The following is a 21,984-nucleotide window of genomic DNA, read 5'->3' on the forward strand; positions in this document are numbered from 1 at the left end:
GGAGTCAGACTGAAAGGAATGGGATTAGGAAGCGCGTGCCTCTGAACTGCACACTCAGGAAAGATAGGACGTCTGACTCACCATGCTTCAAACTCAGACAAGATCTCTAAAAGATGAGAACACCAGTTTTGGCAAGGCTTGATCCACACTAGAGAAAACAAACCAAGCAAAGAACCCAAAATACACAAAGGGGGGCTCTCGCAATACGGTTACTTAGAATCAAACAAATCGCTCATCATTTGTAAACAGCGCGTGTTGCCTTCAAAGGTGTGTTTTGGTGTTTGTTTTTGAGCTTTCTGAAATATCTATATCAGAGCTTTTTTTATTCTTCGCAAACGTATGGTCCATTTATAAATCATATTGTGAACATCCAAAGTGGAAACTCTCCTGTGCTTCCTGGGCAAGGCAGTTTTTGAAATATGGACTTCACGGCAAGAGAGGGAACGCAGAGCAGCCATAATTCAGTGATTTTATCAGAGACACAGTGTGTGTGTGTGTGTGTGTGTGTGTGTGTGTGTGCCCTGCATTTTTAATTGACTTTTTCTACAAGTTGGCTGTGTTTTTATACATGAAGCATGCAGCTTAATAAAGTTAAGCAAATTATTTCCAAAATCCAAATCCTGTATCACAGGCACAACTTTTTTGTATTTTTCTTCTTATTTCAAGAATTCATTTTTGCACATAAATAGAACGCCCACTGCGACAGACAGATACAAACACATAGAGTCTCTAGTGGGTTTTTATAAATCCACTCCAAAAAGACATAAGCAATGTGTTTCTTTAAAGTTCACCTGTCTCACCTGATTTATTTCTACCATTTTACAACTTGTTAAAATGAATAAATACTTGAGAAAATTATTCAGCAAGTCAAACAACTGATGGAAATAATAGTATAAAGACATGAATAATGTTATAAGATCTGTAATTCATATAAATTATGTTTTGTAATTTTATGATTATTTTATTTAATTTTAAGTAAACACTTTGAATGTGTATGAAACGTTCTATATGAATAAACTGGTCTTACCTTCTTTTGAAAAGAAGCACTACGGTATACACAAAGTTATTTTAGTGTTTTGTATTTAATTAATTGCCTTGCATTAGATGCATCTTTAAAAGGCATAAAAAAATACAAAATCTTAACTCCAAACTTTTCAGTGGCGGCGTATCTACAGCCTACTCAGAACTTTGTCTATTCATAAATGCAACTGCAAACAAATGGCTTTCTGTCCCACACAATTAAAGCATTTAAAATGATTGGCACTAAATGACTACAAACATGACATTTAGCCTATGCAAAACACCAGATGAGTTGAACGAGGCCTCGGGAATAAATCACCATAAAACTCGAGTATGACTAATTACTGTCTGAAGGATGCTATACCGCTCAGAAAAAGCTGGACTTTCAGCAGCTTTCACTTTTATCCAGGGTATTTTTCCCCTGGAAGTGAGTCATTGCATTATGTGTTGTTGTTCTGAGAGCCGAGGGACTTCTTGACGTTTTGTGTTTGAATGAATGTCATGCTGATTACTCCTTGCTGAGTGATTTGGTATTTAATGCTCGTACACTTTGTGAAAGAACTGCAAGGAAGAAACGGCCCATGCAGAGAAAAGACCAAACAATGATCACTTGCTGAGAATGAAGCGGTCAGGAAAAACAATATAGAAAAAATGCAAGACTACAACATACAAAGTAATGTTTCAGAAACGCATGCTGACAGTGATTTTAAAATCACGCAAGGTGGCTGGTTTCCTATAATGTCGGACACAAGTATGCGTTTCTAATAATTATTTTGTTCAATGCTACCGGTGGGTAAGTTACCAAAACATTTGAAAATCTGATCACAAATATAATGTACAGTGATAAAATCAAAACGCCATTACATTTATGCAAGCTATATCAGTTTCCTGCTAAAAAAAAATAACATTGCGCAGAGAAAGCGTTTAAGAGTAGCAGTGCATAATAGCATAATATATCATATCATGAACAAGATTAAGAATACATAAATCAAACTCACTCAGAATGCCAACAATTTATGGCATGCTTTTCTAGGCCTTTTTAAAAATGTTACAGCAGATTACATGTGGGCAGAGACAAGTCATATAGAACAGAACTCTCAGCTACATATTTGACAGAACACCAATCACGAAAAAACTCTGACTTCATTCTCATTAGTAGTCGACGCATCGAGTTGCTGCACATTTGCATAAAGTCAAACATTTCTCAGCTTTGCCACACTACTAGACAGACGCACGCACACGGCAGCGACAATCATTTACGCTCATGTTACAAGAACGAGTTCAAGGCTGCAGCCGAAAAAAGGTGAATGTAAATCACCATACAGTCAAACGTTTATTTCAAGAATCAACCAAGTGCTGTTGATGAAGATGGGTCATTTATAAAAGAACAAATGAAAATGGAAGGGTTTTTCTACATAGAAATCTAAACTTTTATTTAGCAATGGTGCATTAAATTGACCAAAATATTGGTAAGAAATTATTTTTTTAAATAAATGATCAATGAATGAATGAATAAATAAATAGCTAAATACATAAAAACACTATTCATAAAAGCATCTTGACTTCAACGTTACAATAAATGTTTCTTGAGCACAAAATCAGTAAATTAGCTTTATCATAACGTGAATTCACTGCTTTTTTAAATATATAATTAAAAATGCACAATTAAGTGCCCTTATAATCACAGCCTGAAAAATTCTTAATTAAAATTAAACAATATTTTCAACTTAAAAGTAAATATGAACATAATGTATTCAAATGTAAGATAACATAAATATACATATATAATTTTATTTATTTTTTTTTTCACGTAAATGACTCAAATCAACTTAATAATGCCTTTATCAATCTCATTTGCATAAAAAATGTGTCGCTTGACAAACTCTAATTTAATTTGCCCTGAGCTAAGCCAAACACATTTTGGTATATACACTGCCTAATGGTCTGTTCTCAGACATATTTACTAAATAAAAATGGTTTGTGTGTCTGCCATTGTGCCATTGTATCATTTGAATCATCTCCAACCGTGTGTTTTAAAGCAGTGGGTGAGTAATTCAGTTCTCGATTTGCTTAATAAAAGCCTACTTCGAACGGTATTGAGAAACGTATTTATAGCGCATTCGTTTACTGCCGCAAAAATAAACATAGGATGGCATTAAGAGTAATGGTTAATGTATCTTGATGCCATGACAACTTCATATGCTTGTTGCTGATCTATGCAGTTATAGTAAAATGACTTGAACATGGTAAAAACTGGTAAAAAGCTGTTTAAAGTTGGAATTGATCAGATCAACTGGCCGCAGGACGATGCTTCTTTTACAATATTTGAAAAAATATCCCAAAAACATCGAATAGTAGTATATACGTAAGTGACACAGCAGTAGTAGCTGTGCATTTGTAGTTGTATCTTCTCGTCCAGTGTGACCCCCTTAAGTCAAATTCCCTGTAGCTCAAACAGTAGAGCATGCCGGCAGCAACACCAAGGTCATAGGTTTGATTCATAGAGAATGCATGAACTTATAAAAAATGTATAACTTGAATGCAATGTAAGCTGCTCTGGATAATAGCATCTGGCAAATGCATTAATGTAATGTAAATGTAGCATGCAACCAACGGACAGATGACAGGCCGTATGCATAACTACACCTAGAGTAGCATGAGCAGCAACTAACGTATACAGAGGCCGATGATTTGTATCGGTTCCTAACGCAAGTCTAAAAGAACATCTGAAAGCATGCATGTTTTATGATCTTCCCTCAAGTGCTGCACAAACTCTGCTCAAAGCAGAGAGCCGAGAGGTTCCAGACCACAACAGCACAAAGGTCAAACCGCCTGAAGGGCCACTCAACATCTATACACCGACATAAGCAGCTCAAATCACAAAGAGCTCACAGGACACAAGGATCTTCTCCATGCTGGAGTTTAGGAAACGAAGTGTAGAAGAAACAAACAGCTCCCTGTGACGCCTGAGTGAAGCAGATATGGGCAGTCAGTCAGCCTGCGAGGTTTGTGTGCAGAGCGAGTTGACTGATTAAGACCTAATGCGAGGAGTGATGGAGAATAGATGCAGCGTTCGCCGCAGAGCACGGCCAAGCCCTGCTGTGTCAATCTACTTCTCGCCACACCTGCGCCTCGTTCAAAAGCTTTATTGTTCGCCACAGGCTCTAGGTGATTTTAGTTATTAATCTAAAATTTGCTTTTGGAACAAGCATCGCAAAAACTCGCTCTTTTAATTTTCACCCCCCTCTCGGCTTGCCAACAACAAGGAGAGTGTATTACTAAACAACACTTGACTCCACGCCAACTGTGTATGTAGAGAGTGCGAGGAAGATGGGAAAACTGAGAATTGGCAACGCGTTTTGACTCCGCCAGGATAGGCGAAGCCCAATAAGGAGTGGGAGGAGGGCAGAAAAATCTGTGAGGTTACACCCAATATCCTGTGTAATTTCCAATTGGCATCGCTGTCTTTCGGCATCATCTCTTTTCCTCTCAGATGAATTGAGGTGATGCATATTGACGTCCTCGAAGCAGCTCTCCAAAACAAGGGTTTGTATTTCTTGAGAGGATGTTTGTATGCGTTTATTAAACTCGAGAGGTTTAAAGAGAGCGCAGTAATATAAGCATCGGGCTGCAAAAGCCTGGCTAGAGATGCCGAAAATGATACGTGCAGGGATAGAGAGAGGAACAAATGATATGAGACGGATATCAATAGCGCTTATGAGGAAAATCTACTGTCAAAACAGGCAGTGCTCTCCAAAATTTGTAGTTCCATTTGTGCTTGATAGAAATATCAATCAAAGACCCTCTGCAGACAGTCCGATCCCGGCTCTTCCATAATAGAAACAACAAAAAAGCAGAGCAAAACAGAAACCTCCCAGCGCACATTGCAACTGTGAGGAATCTGGGTATAATGGAGAGAAGAGATTGAATTCAGATCCTCCATCAGGCTCTCCGAGGTCCTTGAGCTGATAATAATCTGCCGTACTTGCATATGCAAAATCCTCGAGTCTCATTAGCCTGAAACCTCCTTGGGACAGCTTATTTTCCCCCCAACGATCTAAGTAAAAATATCCATGCCGGACGCTTGAGGAACTCCGACACGGAACAGAGCCGCTGAGGCTCTCGGCGGGCCGTCCCTTTATATTACAGAAATGCACTTTTAAACTGTTGGCTCTGCTTTGTGTTGGTGAGCGATGATTAAATTACAAGTACGAGGACAGAGCGCCGTGGCGGCCTGACACAGAAAGCAATTATGGGATGCATAAACAAACATCTGTAATGACTGAAATGCCCTTTTTCCACACGGCTGCTTTTCCTGGTCGTTTTTTGATGATGCTTTTTTCTTTTAGTTTTCTTTTTCTTTTTTTTTGCTGTACTTAACTGCAAACTCATCATATGTTATAGGTCCTGCAAATCTTTTTTTTCCCTGGTGTATCTGGCCGTCTCGAAGAGTAGCACTAATGAAACGGATAGGAAAATGCAGCTTTTGGCTTCTTGAATATTTCATAGCTTTCAAGTGGGGATACTGCCCTTTAGTTTGTTGTGTACAAGTTGCTTTTTAAATACATGATACATAATACAATAGAAAAAAAGATAGTATCAGAGTTGTTTGACATTTAAACCGCTGTATTTATCCATACATCTACATTCAGAGCTTAGCCCAGATACCTGTGGATGTCCAAGTAGTTATACTGTCCCCAAATGATTGTAGTTTAAACTAAAAATGTCCTACTGACATTAGTCTAATCCAGAAAAAAATATGACGGAAACCACAAAAATATTAAGCATCACAACTGTTTATGACATTACAACAATCTAAATGTTTTTAAGCACCAAATTAGGATATGAGAACAATTTCTAAAGGATCATGTGACACTGAAGCCATACTACATTCACTTCACCGGCCACCAGTTCCCTAAAAAATTCATGTTAAAGCTTTTTATTATTTGTGTACAATAGCTTACATTGTTTGGCACCTTCTTATTTTGCCAGACTCATCTCTATACAACATTGGCCTAGACCTTCTAGGTCTTCACACAGTTTCTTGACCATTGGACACATCAACTCTTGATCACATTTCACAACGTGTGTTTTTGTTTTTACAAGTGCTGTCAAACGAGTTTATCACTTTGATAACCTTTTATTGTTTTTTTAGATTGTGCTTGAGATATTCTTTAACACATCTGGATGGAGCACAGCTCTGTCAACAACACAGTTCTCCAGAACGGAAAGCTTTGCAATCATTTTAAACAAGCATTCAGTTTGTTGCAATATAAACTACAAAAAAGCTGCAGATTTAGTGACGCTGTGTCTGACTTATAGAGCAGGCAGCATTCTTTTATTAGCGACAAAATTGCTGGGCATGAACACATACGTTGTGGGACAGACAAAGCAACACGAAAACATAAAGGGCTTTATTTTATTAAAAACTCTCAAGGATTAAAAATCAGAAGCCCACATCCAGCACCACCCACAAACACCCAGCTGTGTTTCTAGTACAAATTTAACAAATATGCACCTCAGATGCAAATTCAGCTAATAAAAGCTCATGTTCCTTGGAGCATTTAACTTATTTAAGACTACTAAAAAAAGTCAAGCTTCACCCAGAAGAGCATTTAATCCACTGATGCATATCAGTTTCGGCAACAGTAAAACAACAGGGTGCTACAGTGTTAGTTTGTTGTCAGGTTAAGTATTTAACCATTAAAAATTAACTGTACATCTGCTTCGACTACTATTAGTAGTGTATTTCAGATTACTACTACTACTGTAAGTGGTGCTTGTACTATTAGTGGTAAGGCAAGCATCTTTGTAATTCTGTTATTTTTCATACTTACTGTTAGTGATCTGAATAAACCTCTAAGCTCAAGTATTAAACTTTGGCTCATAATTAGAACCGCTTGCACTATGGACATAAATGCCGCCACAAATCATGTGGCTTGTTGAGTAAAGGGACCCTAGTTCTTTTCTAAGTGAACAGACACAAGTGTGAAGTGTGAAATCTCAAAACTCTTCAATCATGTGATGACCAAGGACACAGATATAGAGATATTTGATTTACATGTTTATTTTGTATTTGCATTTATTTTTGGTATGTTTTTGTTTGGTATTTTGTGTTTGGTTAAATATTGAAATAGTATTAGGTGGCTTACGTTGTCAGAGATTTTGTCTTTATTTTGATTTGTGTATAAGTAAATATGAATTATGTTATTTTAGTGCTGTTCTAAATGGGATGTAAAGTCACCTGATTTGGGTGAAGCGAATTTAATGCATTTGTGCCTGTGTGACTCCTTTTTGTCATTTGTAGTTGGTCTGACCATGCTAATATAAGGGCTGGGTTTTGCTTGTTAGACTTTGTGGGATGGGGATCCCAAATGTTAACATCTGAGCCCTTACTAGAAGAAACTTCCACCTAGGTGTGTTGAGGCAAGTTAGAGCTAAACTCTGGCCCTCCAAAACTGAGGACTGGTTAAAAAAAATTATTTTAATAATTAATTGTTAAATTAAGTTAAAGCACATAAATTGTATTATCAAAACGTTGATAAAAAAAGTAATTTGTGCAATTTATATATTTATATACACTGCCTGGTGAAAAAAAACAAACAAACAATTGCCATTTGGATTATTATGTAATTATGAAGAGTCTAGGACTGGATCATTATTTCAGTGATTAATGTGTTTCTGGCACGTTAAAAGTTAAAATGGAAATAAATGTTGCACAAAGTTGCTGAAACAATGCAACAAAGAAAGCCAAATGTTATCAAGCTAAAGGCAGTCCAATTAAAGCGTTTTGTGTTCATTTTTTGGACAGGCAGTGTAAAACTGACTCCAGCACATCCCAAAGACTTTCAATATTCGTAATGCCAGTCTTTCATAGGTTTAGCCTGGTGAATTTTTAAATTGTCATCCTGGAATCTGGAAATGGGTACTTCTTCCAACATGGTTGTTTGAGAAATAAAGAGTCATGCACTGCATCAGTAAAGGTTTGAAAAAAAACCATTACCAAATATATATGACAGAAACATAAGCATTTGCTTGCATCCAGACAGCGACTTCAGTGCAGGCTTCGGTGCATCACTGCTACAAACAAAACCCCTGAAACCTCCTCAGAACACCGTAGCAATCACATAGTGACAACCAGGCAACCGCCCCCAAAACTGAACATCATGACAGCAACACTTGCATCAGCATCACTCACATTTCCTTCAGGAAATGCAAAAATCTACTACTGAAACTTCTGTAACAACCATCACTATTACTCAATGAAGTAAAAATAATGGATAAAGCCATATGGATAAGTATATTTTTTAAAATATATGTGCTGCCTGTTCTCCAGTGAACTAAAACTGTGTGTGTGTGTGTGTGTGTGTGTGTGTGTGTGTGTGTGTGTGTGTGTGTGTGCGCGTGCTTTTCACACTGCCTGAGGTGAGGCTGTAAGATCGAGAGCTCAGCAGTAGCTCCCTAGATTACTCCATTTCCTATGCTCTGATTACCAGGGGCTGAGGTGAGCTGATCTATAGAACCCAGCATCCTGAAATCTTGTTCCTGAGAAAGAGAGAGCAAGAGAGTGAGAGAGAGAGAGAGAGAGAGAGAGAGAGAGAGAGAGAGAGAGAGAGAGAGAGAGAGAGAAAGACATGCTAATGAACTTTATTCCTATGCCACATGGTCATTAATCTACGATTAGAGCACTCTGTGAGCCTGCTGGTGCAAGACAGCCAGCTATAAATATTGACTACTTAGCATGCGAGCAGATATATTGTCCGCGTTCTGCTACATGAACGACAAGGATATTTCGAGCAAGCCCTAAACTACGCAAACTGCGTTGAGCTTTCTGCTGCATATGGGTATAAGTCTGTTTTTCTTCAAAGGGGTATGCAGATAAAAGTTCCTTAAGAGCTCTCGAAAAATGAGGTGTATACTGAACTGAAGCAGCCTTGTGAACTGCTCTAATTTTAGTCTCTTAAGAGCTGGTCTACCAAAAGAAAGAGAGGGAAGAGAGAACAGTTTGTGCAGACTTTATGTGGTTATTGTTCTGTTGCTATATATACAAGCTCAAAAACCCCACAGGCAGATGAAAAGTATAGAAATGCCAACTGAATCAAGAAAGAGAAATGAAAAGGACAGACAGAGACAGAGAGTGTATACAGAGGCATTCAGAGAAGGCAGACCACAGGTGTTTGTGGCCTCTTGAAATGATTTAACCAGCACAACTGCATAAGGATAGAGCATTATTGAGAGTGCAACTAAAGCAGGTCCAAATAAACAAGAACTACCACCAACTCTCATTAAAACACACATCCCCAGAAAGCTTTGGCTGCATTTACAGTGCAGAAGTAAAGTAGGGATCTACGCATTAGACCTGCCTCTGCTTGCATTCTATTAGGACTTAAACGACTGCATTTACAATAACATGCAGAGATGCGCAAGGTTGGTCAGCACTATCTAGCAGTCAAGACCTCGGAGTCTAGCAAGTTTCATGTGAATCTGAATGCAGAGTAGTAGAATTTTCTGCCACCTCTATAGAAACTTATATCACAAAATGCATCGGATCTATTTCTTGTCATACCAACTTCTCGTAGGTGTGAGCAATTAAAAGGGAAGCGATTTTTTAAATAATTCTTCTTTTGAAATTTACAATTTACTGTAAATACTGTACGTCTTAAATGACACATTAACGCAACGTCAAAATGCATGTCTCTGCATGTATCCTTGTAAACACGTCTTAGGTGAAGGTAAACAACTGAGGTTTCTGGTTCACAGAGGTTTAATGTTCCAGGCTTATGGGGTTAATAAATAACAAAACACTGAGAAAAATCACTATTAGCTTCAACCCAGGTTTATTTTACATTAGATTATAAATGTTGTACCAGAATACAGTTAAACTTACCTATTACATTTATCAACGCTAGCAATTCGTTTATTTTTTATGATGATTTCTCACCTAAAATCACACGTGGGTTTTTTTTCCCGAACAGAGCTATTCAAGACATCTGGTGTTTTTTTGGGGGGGGGTTTTCATATCGTAATACACAAAGCATTGCAATGTGAGTTTTTTCCAATATTGTGCATCCCTAGAAAACATCTACATTTAAATGACCCATGTAGTGTACTGCACCTCTATTCATAGCATTACTACACATGGGATTATTTCCAGTGCTCACATTCACCATTTATACTGTCATTCCACTAATTCTGCACATAAGTGAAATAATTCATTCTCAATCATGTCCTTCATGTTAAAAAAAAAAACACATCTTTGAGGGCATTAGTAAAAGGCCTATTTCACCCATTTTTTAATGACTCTCTTCCTTATACATAAATGCATACACATAGCTTGATATCTTGAATTAGTTCATTTTCTGCGATTACGAACATGTTTAGAGGGAAACACTGCAGGCAAAAACACTGTTTTTACATGCATCAGTCAAGTCTGAGATTTTGAGCTTTTTTTTCAGACTAATTGAAAGAAAACGTTTAAAAGACACAATGTTAAATGTTTTATAGCACTTTATCTATTTGTGTCAATAGATTTCAAAAAACGATAGATATTTTTATGGACTTTTGTTTTTTTTATCTTTTACACCGAGCCATAAATCTCCACTTCAGCAGCACTTACATGCCTCGGACTTTACATTTTATTCCTGTCTATATCCTGAAGGTTTTTACTGAGAGATTTCTTCATATATAACTTTCTTGATTATATAGGCCTGCAACATTATATTTCCCAATAAATTGTGAAAATATATTGTTTTCTGTCCGAGCATATGTTGTTTTCTGTCTGTTCTGAATTATGAAGCAACACAAAAATGTCATACCCAAAAATCCCTCCGTAAAAATCATTTAACTTTAATAGGTCGAAACAATTAAAAAAGAATTTGGAAGCTAACTTAATCCTGTGTTAATATTTTTGCATGCAAATGAGTACATATTCATTAAATAATGCCTCATTTAAATATTTAAAATTAACATTCATAATACAAATGTTTGCAATTATCAACGTAATCAACCAACTTAGTCAGGTGATAACTATTGGTTAATCACTTACCCTGTTCACCTGCAGTGTCTTGCCCTAAATGGAAAATAATATCTGCAGGCTTTCACTGTGAATATTACAAATAAAACATTGCTAATTAAGCAAACTGAATCAGCTATAGAGCCGCATATGAAAATGGTTGAAATTCGATGTAAAAAAAAATAAATAAATAAAATAAACAAATAAAAATCATATTGGTTTGATGTGTGATGTTACAGTTTACCCAAAAGCAACAAGATGCAATCCGCAACACATATCTACCTCCAAAAAATTCTGAACTGGTTGAGTGTAAACGCTCCCTTTTTCTACACTTCAAAACAGATTGATGCTGTGAAACTACTCCACAAAAAGCTGCTAGCCTGCTAACGTTGCATCACTTTCAGCTAGTGCTCTCCAGGGCCAAATCTCAGAATTTGCCGTCAGCTTCCACACACTCCCTCCAAACACACACAAATATCACAGATCCTTATGATGAATGTCAGTGTCATAACATTAGCCATAGCGGGCAACACAGAGGCACGGAAGAGTTAGCACTCATCACAGGCTCCAGCGATTCAGGGCCACGTGGCCTATTAGATGCGGACAGGAAATGGTACCGAAGTCACAGACGCAGTTGCATTTGTCAGCATTATTAAGAGAGGAGCTGGCTGGCAACTATCTTGCTCGAGAGCCGAGGCGAGGATGCCATCTTGGAAAGGTCACAGGCTGCCTGCTATCCTCCCATTTGTCTGTTTGATTAAGTCTGGCAATTAGAAGACTTGGCCGCCACACTCGCAGTCTCCTATATCAGAGAGAGCCAGATTGGATACAAACTAATCACAGAACAGTCCTAAGCAGAGCAGATGAAATGGTGGGAAAAGAAAAGAAAGGGAAAATAGATGGGCCAAGATTGTAGACAGACTGATGAAATAATCAGTGATGGAATAATACACAAGATAGAGAAAGAAAGATAAGAGTTGGATCTCTACCTAGTTGCCTTCTGATAATTAAGCAATCCGGCTATTTGGGTGTATGTCTTGCCTGCCTAACACACACTTACAAACCACACACGGTCAGAAGCACTGCTTACACAAGCATGATAAGCATGTAAACAGATCCTTACATAACCACACACGCACTCACACACACACACACACACACACACACACACACATTCGATCTGGAGTCTAGGGCATAAACGCGGTGACACAAGGCTAATTTAAGAGGAGCTGTAGGATATAGGCTGTGTACAGCATGAACTCCCAATTACCAATAGTGAGAGTGTCTCCCTGAGGAGTGAGGGATAGAGAGATAGAGAGAGAGGAGATGATGGGGCCATGGCATTCTGTTATACAGCTTTATTCGCTTCTCAATAGGCATTGAGGGGAGTTTGGATGAGCTGTATGTGTCTGTTTGTGTATGCACAGATTGGGTCTGTTTACATGTGCTTTAAAAGCTGGATTCCAATATGAATGAAGCAATCGTTTTTTTCTTTTTAAAATGCAGGCTGCAAAGAATCGGCCACATTTGCTGTTGTTCGGTGAATGGTTGTGGGTGAAATTAAGTCTTTTAAACAGGATTCTGTGAGATTGGAAAATTTTGATGAAATTCCACACAGATTTCGCAACAGGTTCAGGTTGGTCATATCAATTTGCCACATTGTTGCTTTCCATTGTTTTGTTTTTTTCTATATGATATCATGCTTCCATTCCACAGATTATCTTTGCTCAAACAATATGTGGGTGAGTAAATGATAACTTTTTATTTTGTGCAAACTACCCTATACCATTCATTGGTAAATGTCTGTACTGAGCATATTTCTATGAATATATGCAATTTTTAGTTGCAAACACAAAGTCTACCAGTGATATTATAAATGTTTTTTGTCTCTCCCCAAGGCAATTTAACCCTGCTATAGTTTTTAGGGAAACTGGGCAATTGATGCAAACGGCGGAGGGGGTGTATGATGATTGTGTATGTTGGAGGGGGCTGTTGTTAGCCACAGCTATTTTGAAGACAATTTCTTTCACATCATGCACAGAACTAATGACGGATAAGAGAAACAATGTGAATACACCATTGTTGGCTTTATTGAACATAGAAATAACAGTGCTCACCAGAATTCTGTTTGTAATCACTTCATTATATTCTGCTGGTCAGTACCACATTGCCGATAGCAGCCCTGGAACCACTCTTTGACTGAATCACTACATGCAGTTTCTAAACTGAGCTCACTCCCATCATATCCAAGAAAAAGCCCCCAAATACTCCCCAAATTTAGAATGTTTGACATAAACTGCTCTCAAATCACCGGGGAGCAAAAAAAAATAAAATTCAAAGTGCTCCCTGAATCAAGCATGAACACAACACTGCAGAAAACTGAATTACTTCCATTCACACCTGCTTTCACAGACGTGATTAACTGGAGCTGCCACCGTTCAAACGATCTAACACCAATGTTCTGAGACATGCCACAGTGCACTTTTCATCTGCTACATCTGATTTTGTTCCACTTAAGGTAACCCTGCATGTCTGGAGCTTATGCTAGAACATGCATATCTGGACTGTAACACACTTCCTATTCATTTTGTGTCACAGACATTCTATAGAGAGCTCTGGGTGTCTCTAAGAAAGCCAAAAAGCTTATTGTTTGCTACAGAGCTCCCACATAATTTAATAACAGCTGAATGTATGCCTAGATTACGAAATGAGGTCCACAATAAAAGGCTTTTGTGACTTCTGCAGATGAATGAAGACTTGTCCTTATTAAGTAGTTGTAGCTGCAGCAATGATTCTCTCTGAATTGGTGAGGTGTTTCTATATTTGCTACATTGTTGGATTAAATATTCATTTACTCTAGAGTTCATTAAATTATTTAAATAGCCTTCTCTTTTCCATAGCTGTCAATCTTTACACATGCTTTTTCTTTATCCCTCGGATAGCGGACTAATCGAAACATTACCAACCGCAAACATCAGCAGTTCTCTCTTATTCTCTTCCTCTCTCTTTCTGGTGATCCAGTCCCTCCTACCTGCCATGAGGACAACCATTAAACCTCTAACCCTTCCTCTTAACTCTAAAAATAACATTGCAGCTGAACCGGTGTGTTCTTGGACTATTTTGTCCAACAACAACAACAAAAAAAAAAAACTAGGACTACTCTAAAAACTTAAATACACAAAAATACTTTTATAAAAGTAAAAGTCAATGTTTTCAGAACTATCTGGATGCTTTACACACATCCTTTAGCTTGAATGTGGGTCATCCACATCTCCACAAGGAAGTTAGGTCTTCAAACAAAAATATCTGTGCTGGTGGAAACATTTAGCGAAGTAAGAAAAACATTTGACTGTGATGTTCCTCATTTATAAGCAGCTCTGGATAAAACTATCTGTTAATAAATGTAATATGTAAAAAAAAAAAATTACAATGGAAAACAAGAGACTGTTGAACAATTTATCAAAAGATAGACAGACAAATATGTACTTGCATACCTCTGTGCACCCTGTTTGCTCAGACATGATACGTCATCAGAGCATTCCAGTGAGAGTGAAAGGCGCTATTATTGTAATATTATGTGCTTTGTACTGTAATGTTTTCTCAGCGGAGAATGAGACATGAGGAAATCTGACAGCGTTGCATTCAACCCTCAACCAACGGTGTCTTTCATTGTGAAGCTGGTTAATCTCTGCTCTGACAGAGCGCGTTCATGTGTTTTGGGGGGAGGCGTGTACACAAAGAAAATAAAAATAACATTTCGTCAACAATTCGTCTCCTCCGTGTCTCCATTTTGGAGAAAGTGTATCATTGAGTAGCGGTTAACACAGAAGAGCATACGCTAATTGCATTTAGTGGATACTCTCCAAAATAGAGACACTATTAAATAAATGACATTATTTTTATTTTCTTTGAATACAAAAAGTATTCTTGTCACTGCATAAAATACTGTTCGAACCACTGATGGCAAAGTGACTATTCTGACGATGTCTTTCTAGACCTTGACAGTGTTCATTACTTGGAAGTCAACGGGACAGTTACAAGCCTCCCGGTTTTCATCCAAAATATCTTAGATAGTGTTCCGAAGACGAACAAAGCTTTTAAAGGCTTGGAACGACTTTGGGGTAAGTGACTAATGACAACATTTTAATTTCACGAGTTTGCTCTAACATAATTAGATTGAGCAGTTAAGTAACCGTATTTGGTGTGCTGTCCAGAGGGAGGGCTCCGAGCTCGGGAGACAGCTCGAACTCAGAGAAATCACTCCATCCCTAAATGGGATGAGAAATAGATTGAGAGAGGAGTCGGGGTGGAGGAGGGATGCTGGAAGACTGTTGTGGGACAGAAGAAATTTGGCTGTATATATGTAGGCTGCGTAGTTAAGGTGACTGAATAATTCACCTGTGCTGAATAATTTCGGGGTGGAGTAACCCTTTAACAACATTCTAGACCCGGGAACATTACAGTTTCATCAAAAGTAACTTAATTTGTGTTATGTAGATGAACGAAGGTCTTACGTTTTTGGAACGACATAAAGGCGAGTGATTAATGACAGGATTTTTATTCATGAGTGAACTATCCCTTTGATTTTAAGACAGGAATTTTCTGAAAAACCCCATTAAATACTGCTGCGGCATCGTCTGTGTGCACTTTTAAGTTTTCTAAAGGTGTGAGAACATCCTTACATACGAACCTTTAAGGACCTTCAAGATCTGTATGTATATTTGTCAGACACTGCAAGAAAAATTAAGTGCACTCATGCGTTAGCAGGGTTATCTGGGAATATATGTACGTGTGTGTTATCTACCGCACACAGTTTTAAGGCTTTTTCTCGAGAGTTTGAGTCTAATGCGTGTGTGCGTGTGCAAATGTCTGACCCTGTGAAGCATTTGCTAGCTCCTCTGTGTCGCTGGCGGAAGAAGCTCCCCATATGCTGTGGTAACTCTTTGGCTCATGCTGACCAGATTAACAGATTTTCAGTATTGAAGGCTGGTCAAGACCCAGAAAAACATTGAGCCTGTCATTCAAATTAAGCCCTGTTGATGTGGGTGTTTAGGGCCATTACCAGAATGGGGCTCAGAATCTCCCTTGCAAAACACATGCTTGTTGGTCTAATGCAAAAACCGTGGCTTCAGACACCTGGGTCATATCCACGTACGGGGATAATAGAAATGCCTGTGCACCGTCTGAAAATACATACACGTGCTTCACCTTAACGAAATATAGACAACGGAAATGACTAAGAGCGGAATGTTCTAGGCCAGCTGCGTGAGAGAGAGAAGAATAGGCCAGTGTCAATCTCTTTTCAATCTGAAAACTTGCACTGAATTTCAAGGAGCTCGACTCCATCATGTCTAATTGAGAGAGAAAGAGGGCTTGAGCAAGACAGCCGATGACATCTCTAAGGTAAGATTACACTGCGCTGCTGAGATTGGGATTCGGAGTCTGTCATTGGTTTACACACAAATGCTGGCTATGTACGCAAGCACACACAAACTATCTATCAGCATCCTCTGTGCAGGGGTTAATTGATCCCACAGCACTGATACCACAAAGACTGGCAGCATCAGACGAGCTCTGACAAGAAAGCTGAAGGGTTATGAGGAAAAAGGCAGAAAGTGAGGTGGAGAGCTAGAAAGATAATGAAGAAATGTAGGAGGAAAGGGAAGGAAAGACACAGAAAAACAACTCAGACTGGACTGTTTGGTCAAATTACCCAGACTTGCTCAGTGATTCTGGAGATGCAACACATCAGCATGCACGGAAAAGGAAGATGCATGGAGTGATTTGTAGGAAGAGAGATGATGTCTGGAATAATTTACATTTATGAAGATTTATTAAGACACAGGCACATCAGTTATGTACACTTCAACTGTAAAATGCAAATGTAAAATCTAATCAATTAGATTTAAAATCACAATGTTGAACAGCGTTTAACATAAAAAATGTTTAGCATTTTAGTCTTTTTATATGTAACAATTACATAGTATAAACCCGTTGACTGGTTAACCGCAGGTTTTCTTTCTACATACGGTTAAAAATTACAAATGTAAAAGTTAAAGTAAAAACCTGAGAGTTTCATGTATGGAAAACAGTGAAAGGATGTTCCCAGAAGTTCCTGCGTGATGATTTCATTTTAATTAAAGTTTTGCACATTTTTGTAATCAATAACTTACATTGGGGTGTTATAATTGTTATACGAGTACATGTTTATCGTATTAATTTAGTATCATGGTGTTTTTGGCTTTTTAGGAGTTATTTGCGTCTGTTTACTGCTAAAAAAACCTATAAAACCTGTGTTATAATAGTATTTCTAAATACATTTTAAGGTGCAAATCTGATTTAGCCGATTGGTATATACACATTACATAAATTTATGAGTGATCTGACAAAATTAGTTTTGTATTGTGTTTATTTATTGGCTTTTATGAGGATTTTATGAAGGTAAATTTAAGATGACTTTAAGATGAAAGCAGTATTCTCTAATTGTACATTTCTAGAAAGCACAGAAATGAGTTCCATTAGCAACAGATCTTTATCATACTACAAAAATTAAATGTTCTTCCTCGTTATTTTTGTCTTTTTTAAAAACAAGGCAGTGAGAAGCAAAATGACAGAAAATAACAAGTCTTGTTTTGTGTGAAACTGATTATAATGAAGTTGAGTTTACAACTGAAACAAGAACAAATATGTCAGAATCAACAAAATTTCAACAAGGGAGAATGAAATCGAACCCCTTTCAATTTCTCATAAAACAAGACGTCAACAATCTTCATTTAGCCCAAGTAAATATAACTTGATTTAAGGATGTTTTAAGGATATTTGTACTGGAAAACAAGACACATGAAGCTTCTTTGCAGTTTACATATAATGTTGTGACTTTAGGAATTTAAGACTTTCTGCTCCAATTTAAGGAATTAATTTGTCAAAGTCATACAATAACTTAACAGAGACATTAGTGACACGAGTATCAAATCGATTCAATATTTAAATATTTGCTTCAAGCACCATCGTGTCAGGTCAAGTGTAACAAAAAGCGGTATGTTTAAAAGGTACGCCGTACGTTCATCCAGTTAGCACACAAAGGCGAGACAAAAGAGAAAAGCACAGAAAAGAGAAAGAGATGAATGTTGTTAACATTCAGCAGTCTTGACAGCAGCAGGAGATAATGAAGACACTCTACATTCACCTCCAGACATTGTCACTTCCTTGATTGTTCTGGAGGAGAACGTTGTACTTGAGAGTAGCAGCAGCCTATCCAGTGCTTTTAGATTGTTTTGGTCTTCTCTGTGTATTAATCATTGAAAACCTCGAGGAGATCAAAGTATAGCTTTGAGGTTTCAAAGTTGCCTCCGAGGCTGTCGTCAATTGCTCTGCAAGGTTGTGGTTGTTTAATGATTTTTTTTGCAGTGTATATGTCTAGAGATTTGTTCAAATGATAAATTCTCACTGTGACTGGTCTTCGCATCTTAATTTCAATAATGAATGATGTTCAGCTCATTTAAAATAACATTTTTACTTAATTCTCTTAGGAAATATGATGTGTTCCATATACACATATATACATATATATATACATATATATATATATATATATATATATATATACATATATATATATATATATATATATATATATACATATCTATTATTGCACACAAAAATCCCCATCTTTTAAATAAATCTGGTCACCTGAAAGCTCATTACTTCCAAAGAGCCTCAGGCAAATGTGAGGTCAGCAGACGTTTTTCTCACTCCTGATTAAAACCAGCTGTTTGGCCTCATTGTTTGTGCTAAGCTTTCACAGAGGGCCGCGCACCGCACAACATTCACAGACCTGCAAACATCCCCACATGCCCAAACAAGCGCCCTCGAACATATGCTAGGAACACGGACTCAAGAAAAAAAAAGCAGTGGCTCCAGAGCCGCAGGTCCAGCAAGCAGAAAGTCCCTGATTAACAAACCAACACTAATTAAATCACAGACTGCTAAATCATGCCCGGTCAACTGCTCAAATATGAGCGCATTCCACTAAACGCCTCATCTTCCCTGCAGTTTCCTCTAACTGCGCTGCCAGTCTTAAATCCCCAAAATGAGAAAAAGAATGAGATGGGATTACATAGCTAATGCGAGCAGATGAAGGAAAGTAGAGCACAATCTCCAACTCAAAAAGGATTAAATCACCCCGGATTCATGCCAAAAGTCAGCTTGATGTGCAGGCTTCACCTGCAACGCAAAGGACGCAATTACAGGTGAATACATAAGTACCATATGATTCTGTAAAAGGGCCCAAGCGGGCGCCTCACGTACCAAATTCCCTCCTTTTTCCACACAGAGACTTAAATTGCTGAGCACCGACTGAATGACCCGTTTAAATGCAGAGGAATTATTTAAAGCCCAAGGTATAGGGAAAGAAAATCGTGATGTGATGAACAAAGCAATATGCACAACCTGCTGAAATGTAAAACTTGAGCTTAATTGTAAAACTGCTGGCAACCTGCAGTGATGAGCGCCTGGCACTTTTTCTTGACAGCTTTGAATTTAAACACCAATTAGGAAAATCCAGTTAAATTCTCTCGAAGCTAAGTAAAAATGACTAAAATAACAGTCACAAGGCAAAAAGACGCAAGACGCTGTTGATGTTGAAAACAAAACATCGGCGTAATTTATAGCAACTCCTATTAATGCCAAAGTTTAAAAAAAAATTAAACGGCGGTTCTGTGTTCAGTTTCTGCATCTGCAGCCCAGGTGTGTGTGAATATATTTCAGCGTTACAATGCAATCAAACGCGTTCGTTCATGCAACAGCGCGCCCATGGGTTCCGTCTGTCTTTGACTCGTGTCAATTACACGCCAGCCTTTACCGCGAGTGATAACTTTGATTCCTGTGAACTCTGTGCATCTGTAATGAGGGAAGCTGCATATGACGTGCTCGGTCTGGGGTGGGGTGGGGATTGGGTACAAGCGCGCGCCTCATTTTTTGGGGTGTTCGGGTGAAATCTGCCAGGACGCGCTGGAAACAGTGTCACGAACTGCACAGGTGGGAAAGGGACGGGGGCATATAGCCGTATTTAGAGATATCTGGATTAGTCACGGCGCACTCACCTCGCTTATCTTGTACTTTTACGGTTATCTCCACTATCGGCTGCGTCTCTCGGTCAAGCCGCCTCGATATAACCAAATCTCCGCTGTCCCGACTTACGGTGACGGGAGAGTTATCCGCGTCCGGGTGAATCAGCTCAAAACTGGCGGACTGAAACCTCACCGGGTGTAGATTCATTATGACGGAGCCGATACTCGCGTCTTCGGACACGGTGATAAGCACCGGCTCCGGCACGGAGCGGGACTTTCTCGAGAGTCCGCTATCGATCTGAGGAAGGGCTGGCCACTGGCGCGGACTGATCTCTACATCCATATTCTGACTGGTCCGAGCGGGCCAGCCGTGGTCTCGCGCAAACACGCTGAACTTTATAGGCTGCGCGAGACCCAGAATCGAGTCCACGAGGAGGATGTCGCCGGTTTTGGGCACCACATAGAAACTGCCGTTTCTAGGGAGCGCGTAGTATATGAGCTCGGCGTTTTTGCCGCTGTCGATGTCCTCCGCTTTCACCGTGTAGACCACCGACCTCAGGGCAGTGGCGTCGTCCAAAGTTATTTTGACGTCTGCGTGTCGGAAAGTGGGCTCGTGGTCGTTCGTGTCGAGCACGTCCACTTTAATTGAAGCAACTTCGGCCACGACGCGCACGGCTGAAGCGCAGCTCTGACAGCACAGCGCCAGACTGAGGAGATACTCGGCGCGCTCCTCTCGATCGAGAACGTTAGAGGTTTTCAGCAATATGTGTCCTCGCTTGTGGTGCGCGAAGACGTGAAAATCTTCGCTCCTGTCCCCCAGGAGTTTCAGGTGCATCCCGGACTTAGAGCACCATCGCTGCGGATCGATGCGCTTCACTGGGATACTCAGTCCGTTCACTTTGGAGCCAGGTGGAGAGTTCTCAAACACATGCCCGTGGAAGAAGGGTATTCGCTCGTCGGTCTTATTTCCCAGCACAAAAGTCGCAAAACATGACAACAAAATAGTCCAAAACATGATTGTAAGTTTACAGCACTCTTCCTTTTCTCAAGCGACGGTGTTCATGGTGCGTGAATTCGCTCGTCGTTCGTTGGACGGTGTCCTCCAGAGTCTGAGCAGCACAACTTTCCCTCCGTCGCCTCGCGCTTCAGCAGCGATCTGCTCGGGCGCGCGCTCGAGCTCGCGGAGTTTCAGAGAGCTGCACTACGGTGATGGACAGCGCCACGTGCGAGGGGCGGGGCTTTAGACAAGTCTGGGATTCCTCTAGGGAGCTCTTTCCTATAGGATTGAGTATTTATTTGGCTTAAGCAACTTGTGCGTGAGCGTGAGTGTGCGCGTGTAAGGCTACAAAGTGCACTACGATTATAGCAGACGATGTTCATGCACGGGAAAGTGAAATAATCCCAGTCAATGTCAAATTCTTATTTGGCTTTCATAACATTAATCTGCACTACAGTACTTTGGGACACACTGACCGAATTTTTGCTCCCCATTTGTATAATGTATCTCAACCTAAAAAAAAACCACTATTGAGAAGGCAAATACAGGTTAATCGCTATAAAAGTTGTTATGTTTATAGTTATTAGATACCATTTGCATTGTGATATATTTGATGTTTCATTTTATTTGAGACCGAACACGTTACGTAATTCCCCTAGAATATAAATCCTCCAGAATGTAGCAACATTCAGCACCACTGCTCAAGTGTAGCCGTTGTAGCCCGCTGTAAGTGTGGTTTTATATAGACAGAACAATATGTGACATTATATGCTAAGTGATGGAGAGAGGAAAAAAAATAAACTACACAGAAACCAAACAGAAAAAGTGAGGAACATGTGAGCAAATGTCAAGTCTATTCAAGTCAATTTTAAAAAGCACTGCACAAA

The 21,984-nt window shown here is 39.0% G+C and overlaps 1 protein-coding gene across 1 annotated transcript in view; it reads right to left on the minus strand.

The window, feature by feature from the left end:
• si:ch211-186j3.6 (neural-cadherin) overlaps positions 1 to 21,984 on the minus strand; it is a 188,290-nt gene extending 166,306 nt beyond the window's left edge. Inside the window, exon 1 of the mRNA XM_043244155.1 lies at positions 20,134 to 21,984. Coding sequence (XP_043100090.1) covers positions 20,134 to 21,115 — 982 coding nt within the window. The 5' untranslated portion in view covers positions 21,116 to 21,984. The remainder of the gene's footprint in view (positions 1 to 20,133) is intronic.

The sequence above is a fragment of the Puntigrus tetrazona genome, chromosome 7 (assembly GCF_018831695.1).
Source record: "Puntigrus tetrazona isolate hp1 chromosome 7, ASM1883169v1, whole genome shotgun sequence".
Lineage (NCBI taxonomy): Eukaryota > Metazoa > Chordata > Actinopteri > Cypriniformes > Cyprinidae > Puntigrus > Puntigrus tetrazona.